This window comes from Malaclemys terrapin, chromosome 18 (assembly GCF_027887155.1).
Source record: "Malaclemys terrapin pileata isolate rMalTer1 chromosome 18, rMalTer1.hap1, whole genome shotgun sequence".
In the NCBI taxonomy this organism is placed as follows: Eukaryota; Metazoa; Chordata; order Testudines; family Emydidae; genus Malaclemys; species Malaclemys terrapin.
In genome coordinates, this window is record NC_071522.1 from 6,370,144 (window position 1) to 6,392,792 (window position 22,649).

The 22,649-nt window shown below is 37.4% G+C and overlaps 1 protein-coding gene across 7 annotated transcripts in view; it reads right to left on the bottom strand.

Annotated features, from left to right (window-relative positions):
- Positions 1–22,649, bottom strand: part of BCAS3 (BCAS3 microtubule associated cell migration factor) — a 483,012-nt gene that overhangs the window by 242,901 nt on the left and 217,462 nt on the right. For all 7 annotated transcript variants that reach the window (XM_054008056.1, XM_054008054.1, XM_054008055.1 and 4 more), the window contains 3 exons: positions 17,321–17,421; positions 12,269–12,465; positions 10,293–10,390 (listed from right to left, as the gene is read on the bottom strand). In XM_054008056.1, the coding sequence (XP_053864031.1) occupies positions 10,293–10,390; positions 12,269–12,465; positions 17,321–17,421 (396 nt within the window). The remainder of the gene's footprint in view (positions 1–10,292; positions 10,391–12,268; positions 12,466–17,320; positions 17,422–22,649) is intronic.

A 22,649-nucleotide genomic window follows, 5' to 3' on the forward strand; every position in this document is an offset into this window, starting at 1 on the left:
ATTGCACATGTATGTATGTCTGAAAGTCCTATGCTGGCTGTACGTCTGCCCTCAGGTCTTCTAAGAATTGTTAAACAAAACAACTGAAGAAGAAACATATGTATCACAATACTCTATGTCTGTAAATACATTTATTTTATTTAATAACAGTTAGTAGAACTCTCCACTGCCTTCTTATCTACACATATTAAAATGCCCCTTTTAAGCAAGTTCTCTGTACCTTTTTGTGTGTTACCCACCCGATTATTTACTTAGAAAACATCAGCAGAATACACACAGTATGGAAATATAGTTGTTCTGGATTTAGTTAGTTTGATTTATCTATTCAATTACAGGAGGTGAGGAAATCAATATTCTACAGTCTTTAAATCTACTTAAATTCAGAGAAGGTGAACTGCATATGTAAACATTTATAGCCATGGGACTAACATGACATTCCGTATGGAGGGCCCTATTCAAGCGGCTAATAACTGAATCAAAAACTTTTTTCAAATCTCACTGTCTATATGATTTATATTTTTTACCAGTTAATGGGCCTCAAAATGCCCAGAAAGGAAATGTAAAAGGAACCTCAGACTTCTCCTGCCTCCATAAGTATCACAAACTCTATTGTCCAGGAGCAGCCCTCCCCTATGTGTGGCAGTCCTTTGTTCACAAGAGAGGCTATGCCATTTGCTCTTGATTCACAAAGGTGTAAAAGGGCTATGTACTCTCTACATCTAGAAAATGCATGTTCGTGCTCTGTAGCAGTAGGAGAAATGAGCAGAATACATTCTTGAAGAATAATGCCTACCATATGCTAACAAAAACAAGTGAGCAAGACGGTGAGTATTCTGGGAACTGAATGGCTCAGGTGATTCATCCGGTGACATGGAGTTTTTCCACTTTAGATCATCAGTCCAAATCTGTCCCAGGTCAGTAGTAACCAAAAGTTGTGGCCATCTGATTTTTCACCTGTCTACTTGAAACTAGCTAGTAATCTCACCGCATTTTCTAGTTGAGTAGCACCTGCATCTCAAAGAACAACCATCACAGATGAATGAGATGAATTCATTCGTCAGCAGTCTCAGTAGAAAGGCCAATGATAAGTGGGCACAGACATTAACCACCTTCTGTCCCATAAAGACTGAGTCTTTCCCTTTTCACATAGCCAAGGGGCAACATGCACTGGAAACAGGTACAACTGAATGTCACTGTGTGCTAAGGAGCGGCCTTCAGTCCTTCATCTTCCACAAACACCACAACCATAATTTTTTTTAGAAAGGCAAAAAATAAATTGGTATATAACAATTTTGTTAATTTCTCATTTACCCACTCTACCCATGTCCTGTCTGTCAAGTTATTCCTTCTATACTTCTGCCGAGAGTAACACCCACCAGTAGTTGCAAGACATTAATGTTACTACAGGCATCCCTGCAGCTGAGTCTTTCCCAAGCCAGGCAATGATCCAGCAGCAAGTGCCCAATCAGCAGTGTCAGGTCATTTTAATTTCTCTTCACATCTCCATAGTCTATAGGGCATAGCTGTTCCTAGAAGTAATCATGTATACTGCACTGGCATCTCCGAGCCCACTGCAGTCAGTTCTGACCTAAGGCTGTCTTTAAAAATCATCAGTTAACATTTTTTCCAACTGAATCAACTACATCAAGTTTAAAATCCCCCTTTTAAGTGTCCCCATTCTGCACTGCACAACTCACACAAAAACCCTCAGTTCTTTAAAAGCACATTTCAGTCAACAAAAAACTCAACTGATCAGACCCCACAAATTATTACTTGTTCTATAAATACAGTAAAATTATTATTAAATAATAACCTACTAAAACACTTATTAAAATAGCTATTCTGCTATTAACTTTTGTTCTAAAAAGGTATTACTTAAAAGAGCTAGCATTTATAGCCCTGGCATCCCTTTTAATGAAGCGACAGAAGGTAAAACTGCAAAACGTGCACTGCTGGGTTCCTGTTTTCCTTGGCACTGAACAGGTGATGTCTCTTATAAGAATGGCTTGTTATATGACCATTATTAAAACCTCTTGATTACTGTGGAGAACTGAAAAAGGGCCAAATCCTCCCCCTGCTTCACAGATCAGCACTACAAACAGAGGACCTGAATGCAATCACTATCAGTAACAACAAACTACCTTTATACCATCCAGGTAATTACAGATTCAGGTCAAGGACTCCAGACCATATTGATTACACCTCTGTGCAACAAAGACCCTCCAGCACTGGCCGCCTCCACTCATGCAGGGGGATAGCTTAAGTATCTATGACGCCAAGATTCCTCAGGCCCTATCAATGCCAGTAACAGGAAACCAATGACCGCTCAGGCCTGTCAGCTATTGCCTCTGGCAAGAAGGACAGACTGGGAATTCATAATGTTGGTTACTTCATCTGCCAGCTGCATTCACACATCTTTACTACCTGAGTAACTGATCTCTGCTACTCCACAGAAACACTCCTAGGTGTATGGTATTTGGGAATAAATATTTGATCACACACAACAGAAAAGAGCTTGGATGTTTTAAGGTGTGACAACAGAGGCGTTTATTAAATTCCAAGGGAGAGTACTGCTGGACAGTACAAGTTTGCCATGTAGTCCTTACTTCAGTGGTGTTAGTATGAATAATAAAAGATCAAATGAATAAAGTTTTCACTTACTTCACCTGGGGGGAAAAAAGAATGGCTCAGCCAATTATAATATGTCAATTGCTTTCTTTTGTCACCATTTTGTCGCTCAAGTGGCAATGCAACAAAATTGTTTCATGGGCCATGGGTAAATGTTAAAATAATCAGTTTTGTCTGAGAAAAAAATATATTGTTTTCCCTAAGTCTATATTTATTTTTTAATTGAACAAGGCTATATTAATATCTGTTGTTGTATATTCCTCAACCCTTCTATGCAATCTGTTAAAATTTGGGCTAAATTCTACTCTTTTTAAAGTCTTATCACTGATTTTGAATATTTGTCACTATCAACCTGGAATGATAGTGCATTTAAATCCTTAAAGGGACATTCTCCCCCAATGCATGTGAGTAGTATGTGCTCATTCAAGGACAAATATAAGGGACATCTTACTGGAGACATTTTTGCTAACTCTTCTTATATTTAAAGATACAGTTAAAACGTAAATAAGTTTATATCCCTCATTGATCTAAAAAATACTACTGAAATTCACATCTGTACTTACAGTATTTGAATATGATGATTATTATTATGTATCTTTACATTTGACTCACATAATCTTCACAATTGTTCATTTTAGTTTTTTTACAATAATATTTTTCAGGGAATCAAAGTTGTTCCATTGCAACATTATACTCTAGGACAAAATATTAATAATTAATATAAACATCTTAGTACACCAAAATAATATCCTTACACAAAATATCCATTTTATTATAGTTGGTTCTGTGTGTGCTTTTACTAAAGTACTCTTCTAATGTTATCACTTGCATCAAAGAATCTTTTATTTACCTGCATTCAGTGTGACTTATTTCATTTACTTCTAACCAATCCACTAAGAATTTTCTAAAATAGAGCATTCACTTATAGGTATACAAATTATTGAATTGCTTAGAACAGCAATACTGGCAAAGTTCTTCACCTATGGCACAGATTTTGGGTTTAATTTTATTTAATTGTAATCCAATATATTATGAGGATCATGTATAGTATTGCCTCCTGGCTCAGCTATCAGTTCTGAAGTATTACCTGCAAACTAGGGGTAACATTTTCAAAAGCATCTGAGTTACTTAGGAGTCTAAGTTCCATTTTCAAAAGTGATATAGGTATTTAGCAGCTTAAGTCTAACTGCAAGTCAATGGCACTTAGGGTCCCAGGTGCTTAAGTCACTTTTGAAAATGGAACTTAGGTTCCTAAGTCACTTAGGTGCTTTTGAAAAATGTACCCTATTCTTCTAAATAGCAGATATTAAGCTCTGAACATCTTTGAATGTAGACATTGGACAATTAAAAGGTTCCTTTCACTATATGGTATTGATAAGGACTAGCTGTGGTGTTTATATTTCACAGTAAACATTCACAATAATATGGGGACCACACACCTGATGCTATAGAGATGTAGGCCTGCATCCTCTATTTGTGCAGCAGGCAAGCTCCCTTTCACTCCATTTACAACCTATCAAATGAAATTGTCAAAGCTTTTTGTTATTCATTAGCCCCACATCCATCAGCTCCCCTGGGTCTAGTTCATACTGAATCACAGCTTGGAAGCTCCATACTGTACACCCCACAACAACTCACTCCCCACACACACCTAGGAGTCCATGGAAATCACTTTGTGCTACATGCTTAGCCTATGTCCAATGAAGGCAGTACACTGAAAAATACAGACTGAACACAGACTGAGGGACAGCCACACGGACACACTTAAGCGTTTTATTTTTTTATGATTAAAATCATAGGACTGGAAGGGACCTCGAGGTCATCTAGTCCAGTCTCCTGCACTCATGGCGGACTAAGTATTATCTAGACCATTCCTGACAGGTGTTTGTCTAACCTGCTCTTAAAAATCTCCAATGATGGAGATTCCACGACGTCCCTAGGCAATTTATTCTAGTGCTTCACCACCCTGACAGTTAGGAAGTTTTTCTTAATGTCTAACCTAAACTGCCCTTGCTGCAATTTAAGCCCATTGCTTCTTGTCCTATCCTCAGAGGTTAAGAAGAACAATTCTTCTCCCTCCTCCTTGTAACAACCTTTTATGTACTTGAAAACTGTTACCATGTCCCCCCTCAGCCTTCTCTTCTCCAGACTAAACAAACCCAATTTTTTCAATCTTCCCTCCTAGGTCATGTTTTCTAGACCTTTAATCATTTTTGTTGCTCTTCTCCGGACTCTCTCCAATTTGTGCACATCCTTCCTGAAATGTGGTGCCCAGAACTGGACACAATACTCCAGTTGAGGCCTAATCAGCGCAGAATAGAGCAGAATAATTACTTCTCATGTCTTGCTTACAACACTCCTGCTAATACATCCCAGAATGATGTTCGCTTTTTTGGCAACAGTCTTACACTGTTGACTAATATTTAGCTTGTGGTCCACTATGACCCCCAGATCCCTTTCTGCAGTACTCCTTCGTAAGCAGTCATTTCCCATTTTGTATGTGTTCCTTCCTAAATGGTTTGATTGTTCCTTCCTAAATGGAGTACTTTGCATTTGTCCTTATTGAATTTCATCCTATTTACTCCAGTTTGTCCAGATCATTTTGAATTTTAATTCTATCCTCCAAATCACTTGCAACCCCTCCCAGCTTGGTGAAGTCTGCAAACTTTATAAGCGTACTCTCTACGCCATTACCTAAATCAGCAGAACAGAATCGGACCCAGAACTGATCCCTGCGAGAATCCACTCGTTATGCCCTTCCACATGACTGTGAACCACTCATAACTACTCTCTGTGAATGGTTTTCCAACCAGTTTTGCACCCACCTTATAGTAGCTCCCTCTAAGTTGCATTTCCCTAGTTTGTTTATGAGAAGGTCATGTGAGACAGTATCAAAAGCTTTACTAAAGTCAAGATATACCACATCTATCGCTTCCTCCCATCCACAAGGCTTGTTACCTGCTGAAGGAAAGCTATCCGGTTGGTTTGACATGATTTGTTCTTGACAAATCCATGGTGACTGTTAATTTGCAAACATCTAGATAATAAGGTGATAAGTGATTGCTTAATTATTTGCTCCATTATCTTTCTGGGTACAGAAGTTAAGCTGACAGGTCTGTAATTCCCTGGATTGTCCTTATTTCCCTTTTTATAGATTGGTACTATATTTACCCTCTTCCAGTCTTCTGGAATCTCTCCGGTCTTCCATGACTTTTCAAAGATAATTGCTAATGGCTCAGATATCTCCTCAGTCAGCTCCTTGAGTATTCTAGGACGCATTTCATCAGGCCCTGGTGACTTGAAGACATCTAATTTGTCTAAGTAATTTTTAACGGGTTCTTTCCCTGTTTTAGCCTCTTCTGATCATACTTCATGTTCACTGGTATTCACTATGTTAGATGTCCAATCACCGCCAAACTTCTTAGTGAAAACCAAAGCAAAGAAATTATTAAGCACCTCTGCCATTTCCACATTTTCTGGTATTGTTTTTCCCCCCGATTGAGTAATAGTCCTACCCGGTCCTTGGTCCTTCCTCTTGCTTCGAATGTATTTGTAGAATAGGCAACATATACATTTTATACAAGCTTTTCTGGTAGGGGCAGGTTGCAAGAATTGATTTTTGAGAGAGCACAATATAACCTGATGCACGAATTAAGGCCTCTATTAACAGACGATGATAATTAACAGGAGTATTTATGCACCTCCCCAGATTCAGTACCTAGACTGCTATGTATATTCATGTGAATGAGACTGCCACAATAAAGAGGTACTCCAAGATAGAGGCAGTATTTGGCCTGCTATATGCGCTCGTCGGGGTGGAGTACAGAAATCAATTTAAAGGGCCCTTTACATCGAAATAAATAGCGTCGTTGTGTGGACGGTTGCAGGGTAAATTCGAATTAAAGCTGATAAATCCGAATTAAAGTCGTAGTGTAGACCAGGCCTTAGACTGGGGATAGCTCTTTAAAATCACCAATACCCAGAATCTTCTCAGAGCAGAGAAACAAGTGATTCAGAAACAAAACATCCTCATCAGGTTGCAGCATCTGAACAAGTACCAACATTTGGGACTGAAATCAACACATGCATGCAAACTTGGTTGTATACTGTGGAAAAAACAACAACCAAAAAACAAACAAAAAATGATTTATGCTTTACCAAAAGATAACCCCTAATGTTTAACTTTACCCAAGGTAACGCTATCAAAATGTTAACCCAATAAAAAGGATTTAAATAGAACTTGAGCAAATAAAGTCATTTTCATTAAAGAAACCCAACAAAACCTACCTCCAATCTTTACTGTTAAAAACAGCCCTTCCATAATTTAAATATAATTTACTAAATTCTATCTAACATAATACTTAGATCTCACTTCTTTATTACAGAAATGGACCTAATTCTATACTCAGTAACGTTGATTTTATTCTGGTATAACTCCCTGGCTCTCATTGGAGACCTTCCTGATTTACATCAGTGCAAGTGGCCTATACTTTTTAAAATTAAGAATTATTTTAAATCCTCTGTGCCAGAAAATTTTACATGATAGCATGGTTTTGCTGACATACCTATAAAAGTTATCATAATAAAAATATGTACACTGTTGTCGCGTTAAACACAAAGACAGAGCTGTCACCGGCAGGGATTGTGTGTGTGTGAGCTATTAAATGCGCTGCAAGAATAATCAAAGATGATAAACACATACTTGCAATCTTTTGATGGCAAGACCAAGTGATAGAACTTGATCAGAGGGGCGCCACACTGGTCACATCTCTAAGCAACAGGCAATCAAACAGCCAGATAAGTATCTTCATAAAGTGCAACAGACTCAAATGTATGGGTCAGAACTGAAGAATCACTTCCTGGTTCAGGTTAGGTAATAAAAAATTTATGACCTACTTAAAAAAAAAAAAACAACCATCAAATCTAAAAAGGTATTTGCCAATAAACTTGTTTTCATAAAGAATGTAAGCCATTTAGGACGTGCCTTGGTAATATCAGCAGGAAATAAGAATATTTACAGTACTGGACTTTGAAAGACAAAAATGTAATGCAGCTCAAGCACGGTATTTAAAATAAAATCCTTACAGTCAAAGCTGAATTTAATGTAATTTGCTGCACACATCCATTAAGCATTTTTTTTTAAATGAAAAGATGAGAGGAAGAGAGAATGCATTCTAAATACTCTGTTTCTCATCTGCTGGACTCCGTTTCAAGTGCAGAATGATACCTTGAGAAAAAGTGCATGCATTCTGTTGTGGCTCCTTAACCCTTTAGGAGAGGCCACCTCACTAAACCATCAAATGTAATCTGAGCTATTAGGTGAGCTATTATCAGCAGAAGAAAAAAAAACTTTTGTAGTGATAATCAGGATGGTCCATTTCCAACCGTTGCCAAGAAGGTGTGAGTAACAATAGGGGGAAAAATTAGCATGGGAAAAATTAGCATGTTCTTTGTGTAATGACCCATCCACTCTACAAAAGTTTTTTTTCTTCTGCCGATAATAGCTCTCCTAATAGCTCACCTTAATTAATTACCCTCGTTACAGTTGTATGGCAACACACATGTTCTCTGTGTATATATATTTTCCTACTGTATCTTCCACTGCATGCATCCGATGAAGTGGGTTTTAGCCCACGAAAGCTTATGCTCAAATAAATTTGTTAGTCTCTAAGGTGCCACAAGTACTCCTGTTCTTTTTGCTGATACAGACTAACACGGCTACCACTCTGAAACCTGTAAGGAGTAATAGTTTCTGCTTGGGAAAGAACCAGGGCTCAGCCAATACAAAGGCTTCAAATAGAGGTTAAAGTCTCTGAATCAAAAAATCAATTCAAATCCAAACTGTTTGGAAGTGGAGTTAAATAAAATATTGCTATCAGCACATCACTGGCAAAATCCATGTATTGTTTGTAAGAAACTTATGAGGGCTTATAACAAAACTGCATTGTTGTACAATAAACATATGTAGTCTTATAACAATACATACTAATTTTAATGTGGACACACAGGTTAAAAGCATTACCAAAAAAAGCTTCAACACATGCATATGAGCCACTTTACACAAAGGCCCCATCTACACTACCGAAGTGGGTTATTTAGCACAGGGAGGTAGCCATCTTCTTGCACGGTTTATTGTCTGTAGCATAGATGGAACAACTTGGTTATAGAATCATATTAGAGAACCATGTTATAGCTAAGGACTTAGATCACCGTTCTTTGTGTTGTTCTAGCCACCCTGCAAATGCCCCTAACTATGCTGGACAGCTGCCATGGTTGGATTTGTAGGGTGGAATAGCCTAAAACATTAATAATTTGGTATTCAAAATTTCAAATATACTGTCCGAGGTTACCGTGATGAGCTAAGTCTGTTATATTTTATTTTTTTTAAATGACATTTTTCAGATGAACTATTACAAAAATGTATCCGTTTTGATACTTGTAGGTTTCCCTATATAGCCAAGATAATTTTCTCAATATTTCACATACATTTATTAAAAATATTCCCAGGATGCAGTCCCAGATGTCTGCCTAGTTTCAAGCAGAGTTAATTTAACAACTTTAAAATGTCTGAAAATAGGGATTTTTAATGTCAGTGATGACACAACCTTAACTACGGAGTGTGAATGTAATTACTACACTTAATTATAAACACGGATCTAGAAAAAGACACCAAAATAAATAGATTTGGCACACAAACGTAATATCTGGGATTCAGAATTTATATCTATAGCAAACAGAGTCCGGAAGAGGAGCTTTCATTTTAACTCTCTTTAAAACACCCTTCACAAATCAGTTTCTTTATGTGTTGCAGTTTCCTTTTACAGTTTAAACCTCAATCCAATCAGCAGTCTCTAGGGATTTTCAAATCGCTAAAGATTAAAATCCTCTCTGACTCGACTGTTTGACTAATGCTGTGTGTTTAATAATTCTACTTGTGAGAGATTTTATTTGAGAAAATCCTGCTGTGTGGAACCTTCATATTCTATACAGCTGTACTGGAGTATAAAATCCCGCTGCCCTTGTTTCTTTATACATGGTATACCATGGCACTAAGAAACAAAGGCAGAAAACTTGATAGTACATATATTATTATGCTGATATTGAAATAATCATGGTTTATTTAAAGTTGTTCTCCATTGCACAAGGAGTCAGTGAAAAATATTCCTGCTAAAGAAACATTGGTTAATTTATCTGATAGGGAGAGTTCACTCACAGACATTGCTAATATATACAAGGATATTTTTCATTGGTAAGTAATTTATAACCATGATAGACAGAGATTATTAGTGTAATGATTTTCTAAACTTTATGCTTTCACTAATAAAAGCATTCCTGTGTTAGCCCTGACACACCTTCTGTTTCTTTAGATCAGGCACTTTGATATTCCGTTTCAGTAAATTGAACACATATATTGTATTTAGATTTTATGTCAGTACTGCTACTTCACATTCGAGTGATCAAAGGCAAAATAAGTCATCATCCTGGTAGCTTTCAATATAAGTTCATTAAATATAAGATAATACAGACCCTACAGTAGATCTGAAAAATTTGACAGCTCTTTAAATATATGGCTTTGGTTAGTAACAGCATGTTACTACGCAAATAAAAGTTCGACAAATGCCATTAATCAATCAAAACATGAAATCAACACACGTGCTTTTTACCTGAGGTAGCATCGATCATCGTTGAAACTCCTCTGCGATCAGAAATCGGGCGCGATGATCCTGGCATGCTAACAGGTTCAGAGCGAACAGGCTGAATCCTGAAATTTAAAATCACATGTTTCACCTGCGTCAAAATCACTGCTCATTAAGGCTGTTATTAAATCAAGAAAGCTGAACAAGTCCAATCAATTAAAGAACTATTTATTCTAAAATCAACCAAGTGTTGAAAGCTTTTATTTTCCACTGGTGTGTGGATCCAAGCAATGGATGATAAATTTCATGAAAACTAAGTGTCTCCATACTTTTTCTTAGGATTAGCACTCTTAGAAAGCCCCAGAGAAAAAAGAAAAAAAGAAAACCCTCACTCCACAAATTCCCCTTATTGCCCACAGGTATGGTACAAGTCCTTTGGCTTGGCAGGGAAAGTTTATGTGTTTAACTACCTACTCTCCTGCCAGCATACATCTTTCTTCATTTAATCAATGATTTTTATATATATACATATAATTCTTTAAATATCCGGCATCTGGACATCAGCTGGCTGGGTTCCAAAGAACCTTAGAGAGCCAGCTATACACATTAAGAGTCCAATCCAGAATATCCTTACAGAGGGGGCAATGTAATTGAAGTCAATGGGCCTACTCACATGAGTAAAGACTATTCACATCAAGTTCAGGGCCCAGAAGAGTTTGCATAGTTTTCAGCAGGGTTGGTCATCTTCCACACTTGCACTGTTTTATTCGTGGGAGATGGGAATACAGTCTAAATCCCAGAGAGCCAATACCATGAAACTTTAGGTTCCAGAATCATCTGTTGGCTCTGAAAGATGTAGACTTCCTAAACCTTGTTAACTCTTTCTAGCTATCATAGGGGAAGCAGAAATGTATGACAAATATGGCACTTTTAAAAAATCACTGGCTACCAATAAATACTAACAACCTCCCCCCAAAAAGCCCACATTCAAAGATTGATAACTTTAAATTAATGAAACTGAGAATGACTAACATCTGAAAGTTTTGGGGTAATGTATTGAGATGAACTACTTGGTTCTTTTATTATACCCATTTTCAGCAGAGTAACAGCACTAGGTTTCACTCTGGCACCTTCTGATAATCTATTAGCAATTGTTGACACATTGCAAGGAAGTCAACTGCTCCTAGAAAGTGGCTAATAATGTTAGGAAATCTTAAAAATAAGAATGTAGGAAAACAAAGCAAACCCAATACAAAGTACATTGAAAAAAGGTAAGGATATAAGTTACTCTTTAAGAAGAAACAGAAGTCATGAACCAACTAAAGCAGCGACTTTTGTTTTGTTGCACTGAGATGTTCTTGCTGTTGGCAAAGAGGCAGATAAAAACGCACTTCCATCAGACAATGTCATTTTGCCAATGACAAAAAAAGCATACATGAGGGAAAAAGTTTTCAAGGCATCACTAGGTTCAAATCTAGTACCAGAATTTTACATAATACACTGAACAAGGAAAGAAAAGAAGATGGAAAAAAAAGGGGGGGGAGAAGACATTCCAGTAGTTCACTTAGTGTTCCAACACACTGACCCCTTTATAGTCAGCAGGCTATAAATCTACACCCTGATGCTCCTAGTCATGTTATAGCAAATGATGTTGCTAAGCAATGCAGAAACTGTGAAAGGCAATGAAGCACTGAACATTTTAGAGATTAAGTGCAATAGAACAAAACAACTGGACTTTGCACATCTTCCATTGTTATTCAGGCAAGAAGCAGCAACAGAAGGGAATCTAGGCGACCACTAAAGATATTTGGATAGAAATTTTTATCATCACTTTGTCCTACATGAATTTTTATCATTAACAAGGCATGTGATCGTCTAAGTATCTGATTCAGACAAGCTTGATATTAATTGTTATGCGTTTACATGGAAGAATTTATTTGAGCAATTGGCTAATCTGTGTGTAAATAACTAAGAAACATTCTTGTAAAATTAACTATTGTTACCTGAGGCTGTTGAGATCAAGGTCATCTGTATCGAAGTCCAGAAGAGGCTGTGGGGTGTCACTTGGACCATGTGACTGCAGTACAGAAGAACTGGACGAAATGACCGTTGTTTGACCTGAGGGATGAATCGTTTTGAACTGGAACTGGGGGCCCATCCATAGGCGTCTGTGAGGTCCAGTGTGAGTCACTATTTCAACCTAGAAGAATATTTTACACCATATTGAGAAATTCCCTCAATCTCATGAACCCTCTAGAATCCCAGGGCAACCAAACTGGAGAGAGGCATTTTGCTCCATTTCCTTAGAAGACATTTCTGCAGAGCAAAATACAGAATGGCTTTGCTTATATAAGATCTGATCCTATAAAGGGCCTCCTGCAAAGCTTTGAGAACCCTCTGTCCCGTGGTCTCAGTGGGAGATGAAGGCACTCAGAAATGGACAAGGAGACTCTCTGCACCTTGCAGGATCCAGCCATTGATCAGGAATTAAATGGGTGTGGAACCTAAACGGGATTCTGGGTTAAACTATTTTAGAAATTAACAGCATTTTAACCCTTCAAAATAAAAATCTACAGTGAATCGAATTTTCAAATCTGGGCTCCTACACATCATGTCCAAACCTTGTATCTGGATGTTCATATGGGCACTTAGGCACTTGAATGCCTGTTTTAAACCTACATGCTAATCTAAGCATCCATATGCGAGAGTCAGAAATGTTATTAAGGCATCTGACTTTGAAAATTAAGCCCTACGTGTTGCTCAAGATGAGAAAACAACTTCCCTTGATAATTTCAATTTTATAAATATTTCTAGGTGACAAAATCTCTGAATCTTCTTACACTGTTCTGAAGCCCATGACATTCACCATGACTATTATTTCATATGACCAAGTTTGTACCTTTTTCCTACCATTGCGAAATGAATTCCATAGCTATGAAACTAACAATTTAGAATTTTTGGTAACAACCAGAGAAGAACGTAATTCAGACTTTGTCCACCTAGACCAAGTGAAGCAACTGAAAACCTTCCCCCATACATCTTTGTCAACAACTTTAATCCCGACCAGGTCAGGGAGACCTCTCTTTAAGAGCAAGCTGTTACAATTTTGTTCAGTGCATCGTTCTGAAAGTTCACACTGTAAAAAGCACTTCTTCACATGTATAAAGTGTGAATTGTATTTCAAAACAAAGTTGATAATTACTGTTGGCATTCCTGAAGCTACTGCTGGCAGAGACCATCTTGCTGAAAAACAACATCATTTGTAATAATCATACAGCTCCAGCCATACACACATTACCACATATATACAATACAACCACGTATATACAATACACTTACTTTAGCAAGACAGCTAAATGTTTAACATATATGCATTCAGTTGAAAGTCTGACAATTTAAACAAAAGCAAAAGGGTTTATTTTCCATGTACTAGTGCATATATACATAACCTGAGGCCTCATACTTCCATACATACTTTAAAATGGAGAGGAGAGTATAGAAAGTCCATGCAGAGTGTGCAAATTTCTGATGTTTGCAAATAACTTTAAACAAATTTCATCCTTTACCTCAAGGATACTTGCTCTTAATGAGAAACTAAATCCATGGCCTGTCTGAATCTTACAAAATAGGTCATTTCCAGTAAGCAAAACAGGAAAGAGCATCCAAAATATTTTTGGACATGTGAAAGATGCCTTTTTTCATACTGACACCTCAAAACCAGATGATCCTCAATTTTTTCAAACACTTAAAAAAACTCTAAGAATGCCAACGAGCATGAGAATTTCAATTAGTAATTTTTGTTTTGAAAAGGTATGTAATTGTGAAAGTAGACACTTAGAATGAACAGGCCAACCCACCCAGGAGTACAAGACCATTAAGACATATAGTTAAGAATAACAAAGCATATGCAAAGACACTTTAGTGTTTTCTTTTCCTGTTAAGAGTTTCTGATTTTTAAACTTTGGTGAACAGGTATTTTCAAAAGCACAAAATCAGATAGCCTACTAAATTCCTACCATTTTCTATTAAAACAATAAATAACTCCACAAACAAATAGAATGCAGTACACTGAAGACATCTGTATTTACATCTTTCGGTAGTTTTGTTACATATAGATGTGCCTTCCTGCTTAACATCATACAGTTTTCTTTAACTATTATCACATTTCTGTGCTTTAGGTGACTTCTGATTCTTACACAAGGTAATTTTAAAGGCTTAGAAAATATCGTTCCAAGGCAATTATTTGCAAGCCTGGGAGGACAAAAGCATAGTCTGCATAGTACTACCTCCATATTTCCATTTATCTTGGGGTAACTCAGATTGACTGTAGAGGTTTATAATTTAAGTAGCTTTTATGCAGCAATGTAAATTAGGCCACAGATAAAGCATTCTGTATATTTTAAGCTTGAAACCATCAGTGTCACAGAGCCGAGAGGTAAACAGATGCCTTTGAAATTTTACCGAGGCTATGGCCAGATGTTCCTATTCACTCTCCTGTTGTGTGCAGGACAAACATATTGTATCTACTTCACACTGACAGCACACATTACCCACTGTTCTAATTGAAAAGTTGAAGTGAAGGGCAGTGTTTTTTCACTGCATGCTGTTACTGTTGATAACAACACTTTAATTTTGAAAAACATACATGCTCTTTGGGCTTAATCTAAAGTGGCTTGCTTAGAGAAAACTAGGATCTTCATGTTCAAAAGAGATATCATCACTCTTTTCACTTAGCAAAAACTAAGCATTCTTGGTGCACTTCCTGATTCTCTTTTTGTGTAATAAGAGACCTCATTTGGGAATTTTTTTCATATAAAATATATTTGCTGCTCTATTACAGAGTATTTATGACAAGACTTGAGTAGCGCTGTGCTCCTATTGCTACTTTGAATCATCTTTTTATTAGCAACACACAATCCTCTATGCTGTATGTCCACTTTATTCTTGTTCTGTAAACCATCTGCTACACTGAAGAATAACCCAACAAGAAATGTGAGCTAAGTTGTAAAGTAACTAAATGATGTTGGATCGTGGATTATGATATAACATTTGCATTGTAGTTACAGTACACCTCTACCCCGATATAACGCTGTCCTCGGGAGCCAAAAAACCTTACCGCGTTATAGATGAAACCGCGTTATATCGAACTTGCTTTGATCTGCCGGAGTGCGCAGCCCCGCGCCCCCAGAGCGTACTTTACCATGTTATATCTGAATTCGTGTTATATCGGGTCACGTTATATTGGGGTAGAGGTGTATTTGGAAAACTCTTAAAAACTCTGGCTGAAATCCTGGCCCCACTGAAATCAGTGGCAAAACTCACATTGACATCAATGGGGCCAGGATTTCTCCGTTTGTCTTTATGCTGTGACAAGATAGAGACAGTGTCACCAGGTCTGACATATCAATGTGAAACCAGAACTGAAATCTTAGGCCATGGCTTTGTGAATGGATCCCTGCAATCACTGGGGCTCCACGAGACACAGATGTATACACCTGTATAGACCTATTGCAGGACTGTAGTCTTATTTGAGGAATATACTAGATATGGTTTAAAAGTCACTGGATGTAGCAGATCCTCAACATATCCATGAGGCAATGCAATATATCTGAAATACTGCCAAATTAAAATGTGAAAGCTGGACAGAAGCACTGAAAGTACGACACCTACATAGTAATGTATCCAAACTGAAGAAAATTCAGGCTGCCTGTCAGAATGAATCCTGAAAGTGCTGGATAATTGCTTTGGTAAATTAAGTTATTTTTCATCGTTTTTAACCCTTACAAAAATAAATTTCAAAGGTCAATCTAAAAAAAAATTACAGAAATGGAATTTCACTTTATTATTTATATGCTGTGTTTGTAAGCTGAAGTTTTGCATTGAACCAAATCATGAAATCCTTACCTCGTTCTTACTAAGGGAAATCGCCCACTGAATGTAATGAGAATATTCCCTGAGTAAAAACTTAAAGGTTTGGTTTAGTATTCAAAATAGTTTGTTCATATTGAGATCATCATAAAGTACTACAGTTAACTAACCTTCCAGTCTTACATTAGGATATTCTGTAACAACAGAGTTTATCAACCATTAGACAATGTATTAAAAATAGCTGAATTATAAAGATATTACATCATATTCTTCAATCTTTATTTTTCTGTGTTATGACTTAAAGATGACCTAGAAAGGTTTTGCAAAGCAATTTGCTTTCTGTTCCCTTAAATTTGTTTCAAATGTTTATGGTCCCATCCTTACAGAACGCATTCCAAAATTACAAATACATGTATAGTTTACACCAAATCATTTGAAAATTGGTTCTGTCTCCACTTATTGGCCAAAACCTGAGTCCAGAGATCTGACTTTCCTCTTTTAACGGTTGATAATACCTCAGACAACAGAAACATTTATTCCTGCAACATGTCATCTATTGTTACAGAGGGAAACATTAACTCAGAAGTCAGTAGCTAAGTCAAGGGGCAATTACTTTTCAAAGTTTATGTTTTATGTGCATTTGTTTGTATTCAGCAACAGTTGAGCAGATTTAGCGCTGGAGAAAGGTGGTGACTGGGGGTCAGAGAGAAAGAGAAATGCTTTAGTCAACTAACCCTCCAGCCTTACATTAGGGCAGAATGAGTGCAGCATAAGTCACAACAGAGTAGTCTTCCCCAGTTTGCCATACTAACATTGTTTAATCCTGACCAAAAGGGACAACGTCTGCAGGGTTGGGGAAGGCAGATAATTCTCCATGACCAATTCAGTCCTTCCTGATTCACGCAGAGATTGCCAAGGATGTAATTGGGGCCAACAGGATGGAGGCTTTGTTTATGCTTGTTAAAACATGGACACCTATCCACTAGGAATTCATTGAGACCATCAAACTGATTCCACTTAGGTCAAGATTGAAATTAGGTTTACAAGTGTTATGTTGCTTTACTGTGGTCTTTAGAATTTTTTTTAAATAAAGCTTTGGAATTCACTGGTACTGGATAGGATGCATTTCTCTTCAGAACTGGATATAGAACCACTCCTCACCTCCCCAAAAAAACCAAAACCCATACCTGGGAAAGCCATTCTTCATCCTCTTGACCGCTATGGTCAGACGCTAAGCTATCATACGACTCATGTCGTGTAATAGGTCCAGGACTCCCAGGTGGAATCACTGTGAAAAGAAAGAAGATAGAAAAATTTAGATTTCTCAATCAAATTTTTTTAAATGTACCTTCTCATATATATGTTAGTATGACAACATACATACTTTCACAAAGCTCTGACTGTTTATACTGGAACACAGAGCAAGATCAGTCTGAGTATAAATGGTGTAAATGCTAAAGAATCTCCTCTTCTGAAAACTTAGAGGCAGTCATATGATTTACTCCTAGGCAGACACTAGGATAACCCAACTTGCTCTTCTTCTTTCAGCCTGAAGCTCTAAACAAGCATACAAAATAGCTTCAATAAAGATGACAGCCCTTCCCATGTGTCTTGAGGGATTTCACACTGACAAATGCCACTGTCAATGATATAAGCTTGCTGCACAAACTTTTCAAATTGTCCACTTTAAGAGAAGTTGAACTATGTTAAGCTACAGTGACAAAACCTATCCTGAGGCACTGGCATGCATACCGACCTTGAATACTTAGTTTCTTCCCTGGCTTCAGGAACAAATATGATCATCTCATCATGGCTCTAATGCAGTTAATTTGAAGCTGACTTGGCAACTGACTGGTTTCTTTTTAATCAGGTGGGAGTAGATGATTTACATCTCAGCAGCCGTTTTATAAAATTACTAAATTTTATAATAGTAACAATCTATTCATGAAAAACATGACACGCTGGTTATTTTTAGTATCTACAGATGATTAATTGATCATATAAAAGCAGAAAACAGACCGAAACCAAAAAAAAGTTGCATTGTTCCTATTCAGCAAAGTCCCTTTTGCTTTGTGCAAATAGCTAACGTTTTATAAGAGTGCTATATGTACAATTGGGCAGGTAACATGAGAGGTCTAGGCTGTTTAGAGTCTAAGGGGAGAAACTAGAGCACCTTTTTAGGAAAGACAATAGGCAGATTAGACAGCGGTACACATCACGCAACCACTGTGCTGTTAGTTAAAGATCTCTCACTTAAGAAATGGGATTTTTTTTATTATTCTGAAAAACTGGATATAACACACATATTTTGGAACAAAAGATGCAATTGAACAGAATTTGCCCTACATTTGTAATTGCTTTGGGTTCTCCTGAACTAGTCAAAAAAAAGGTAGCACAGAAGGCAACTGCCAGCTCTGGTATGATGATTTATTTGCATCCTCTTCTGACCTCTACCCACCTATGCATGCATTCCTAATGCTCCCAACCCTGTAGCCTCTAACCACCTTATACAAAATCAAGGCTTGAACCTGCGAACACTTGCATACATGAGTAGCTTCACTCATGCAAACAGCTGCTATAATGTCAATGGGACATTAATCAATAGTTCTTCATGTGCATAAGTTTTTACAGGGCTAGGCCCTTAAAGATTGCTATGGACTTTAAAAGACCGGTCTTCGCTTCTTTTGCTCATTTTATGCCACTTCCTTAAGTGGGATCCTCCTTGTTGATTCTCTTCCAGGAATATCATTGCTGGACCATTCTGTTATCACTGTTCTGCGTTTGCAAAGAGAAGCCTATGTAGTCATCTACCACTGACAAGATTGCACCCAATGAGGCTGCATGAATGTAATGGAGAGCAGAGTTTGACCTTTACACCGACATATAAGCAACATACAGAGATTGTTTCATCCACCAGTAAAATACAACTTCTGTGACAACTGATTAGCAGGGTAAGACTATGTAACATTCTGTAAAGAATGCTGTATTCAGCTGAAACTATTGCAGGAAATTAGGTAGGCAGAGTACCTTAGCTGGAATTTGGCCAGATCATTGGAATCAACGCCATATCTCTTCTGAGAAGTGTCATGGGATCTTACATTACTAAAGAGGAGTTAATACTTCAGTTTTATGTCTCTCTGTCATCCAAAAGACAGGAACAAGAGAACTGCTTTTATACAGGGGGGAAAAACAGGTCCTTTTGCAAGCTCATTAATAGTTTTATTTCCATTTCCTAATTTAATAGCATACACACACAGGCTGCTACAAAAAAAATGTAACCCCTCCACTTCTTCAGTTTGCACAATGAGGCTACTTAACTCACGCTGAATTAGAGAAATTTCAAAGCTTTCAATATTTACATATAATTTCAGGGAACATAATTTGCAGTTTGCCTGTTACAAAGAGAAACTGCAGTGGTGCCTCAAACTTCACAGGAATCGCCACTGCAAGGATTAATATAATCTCATGATTGCTGGTCCTTGGATCATTACAGCCCCATCACTGTACCTCCTAGTGACGGCAGCATTATCCTGCAACTGCAACTTTACACTGGAGGAAGCTCCAGAAATTTTAAAGGAGCAAAATGCAGGGGCCTAAATAATATGACAGGTGAAACTTCTCTCTCCTGTACCTGTTTGTGAACAATGGCTTGAAAGTTAGGGCCCTGGAGTTTACACCAGGGGAACTGTACCCACTGGTGGGAGCAGAAGGCACCATACAAACCAAATTAAGAAAAGACAGAAGTAAATGTGACTGAAAAATATTTTTACTTTGGTAAGACAAAAGAGCTTTGCACTTATGTCAAGACCCACTGAACAACCTTAATTAAAGCTAAAACTAATATTTTTATATATGCGTAACCTAAAAATTACCATTTAAAAATTATTTTAAAATATTGCTTAAGGGCTGACCTTTATGTGCCAAGCTTCCGCCCACTGCAGATTTTTACAACCATGTTGTAAACCCTAATAATAGGAATTTATAATAGCAAAGCAGACACAACTGTAACCTTAAACAGAGAACGGCGCCTCTATAACAAACAGCACAGGGTATTCATAAATCTTTATATCATGTGAAATAAAGAGCTTTTAATACAGTTTTAAGTGCATATCTTAACACAACTCAACTGTGGAGCTGCTTCCGACACCCTCATAATGCCATATGACTTCATTCTTAAAGTTGGAACATAGCAAAATGAATCCTGGGCCTAATTTTTTAAAGAGTACATACAGTGTTGTCCTCTTTATGGGCCTCATTTTGCAAGGTGCTGAGATTCTTCCATGAGGTGCTAAGCATCAGCCACATTCACTGAAGTCAATATAATGTACAGTAGGTAATTAAGGACATCATTTAAGCAGCATGCATTTTCAGGATACAAATGATTCACTTATATCATTACCACAGTGGTAGATCTTACTCAACAACTTAAGGATGATTCAAACTATCTCAAACCAAACTTAATATTAAGAAGTTAGACATCTGTTGCAGATCGCAAAACCTACACGAGTCACCACCAATATATAAACAGGAAACAATGCTGCCCATCGTAATGCCTTATTTATTCAACCAATGAAAGAAAAACATATTTTTACACGTTTTGCTGTTGCCCTAATCTTCTCCATATCTCCTAAACTTTCGCTGCAATAAATTCTATTGACTGCAGTAATGCCTGTTTTGAGGGCACAGCTGATCAACTGCAGGCTTTCCTGTTATGGAACTCTGCTAACACACTGTTCATAACTCCAGCAGATGTTTCTGCTTTCAAACCAACGGGAACTTTATGGACTGTTTTTCCCCCTCCTCCTTCCCAGGGGCAACTACTAGAGCTGTCAAGATCAGTGAAGTTGCTGTTCAGTGACTAACAGCAAAAATGTTGGTTTAGCCAGCAGCAGCAACACTGCTATGTCATCATATTAATTCACTGAAAATTCTCTTATGGAAAACTGAGCACGTATGTTATTTGGACTTGTGCATCTGTACATCACAAAAAATGAACTTTCCCATTATTTACAGAAATAGACAGTTCCAAGATAAGGTTAATTAAAGTCCAGAGGAAAGTTTACAACAATTTGAGCCCAGAGGGAACTTTTATATTGAAGTTGTAATCTTATGAAAAGCTGGATTAATGAGATGTGTGATACGACACTAATAATAGCACAGCTAATATTGTGCTATAATAATACAGCTTTCTGAGTTCTTTAGGAACATACTTGCACCAATATCAGATATAAAAAGACCAAATTTTGCTCATGTTCTGTATTACATCAGTCAAGGCTCTTTCTTGCGCCCTGATCCTCGATACAAGAGATGTTCAGTTATTAAAGTTTTCTAACTGTAACTCACACCTTGTATCTAGTTTCACTTTCCTCACATTATTCTTTCCTAAGAGAACATCCACAGACTGTATATAATTGTGAAAAGGGCATTTCATGACTGCACAGAGATATCGCCCCAACAACTGCAGGGGCTTTGTTTTCTATTAAAACCAATAAAGCATATTATTTCTGCACCACATAACCTTAACTTTTTTGCTGCAGTTACTTTGGTTTCTTTAACAAACCTACAGTAATCTGGAGTTCAAATAATTTCAAATTTCATACCAGACTGAAGTTTAGTTTGTGTTCTCTAGTACAACAAGCTATTGTAATGCGTGTAGTGGGAAATGGAATGTATGGAGTCATTAAACATATAGGGCCAAATTTTGCACAGATAACTTTCATCTGGGCACAATCACTCGTGCATATAAATGACAGTCCTTGCCTCTCTAAATCACACTTATGAGTGCAAATCAAGAATGAATGGGTTTGCAGATGCACAGTGGTTACTCTTTAAAACCTTTCCCACTGCCATAGGGATAGATTTTGACTCAGGAGCAGACCAGGGATCATACTATGACTCAGAGTCACAATATGGCCCCTGGTTTTCCCTTTGCTCCAGGAATAAGTAACCTGTACCCATCCTATACCGGGTGCAGATTACTTCCTTACTTTAGACTACTTCCTACTCTCCTTCCGCTCAGCTCACCCATTCCCCATCCACCTGAGCAGAAGGAGAACTACAGGCTCCATGTAGGCTGCTCTCCCCCAGTACTGTGAACCACAAGATGTATAGTTCATTCAAGACAGTCGGGTGTTGCACAGGTGCTTAACACAAACAACTGTTGCTCTTAGGTAACTTAAAAAAAACAAACCCTACATATTTACTGTACCTCTTAGATATTCCCTATAAGAGATACAGGGTTAAGGTTACTGCAAATACCGAGGTAATGTTATTTTAAGGCACAATGGGGAAGTGACCATTATACATTCTGTCATTTGTACGTGCAACTGCTAGTGCAAGAAAAATGTCCAGCTAAAGTGCATCCAAATTAATTTCAAACAAAGAGGTTTGGAGGGGAAAAAAGCCACATAAAAGCCTTCCCATTATTTCACTTGCACATACACAATTTACAATTTTAAATTAATTACAATAGACTCTAAAGTCCAGCTAAGACATGGAAAATTTACTCATAATTAA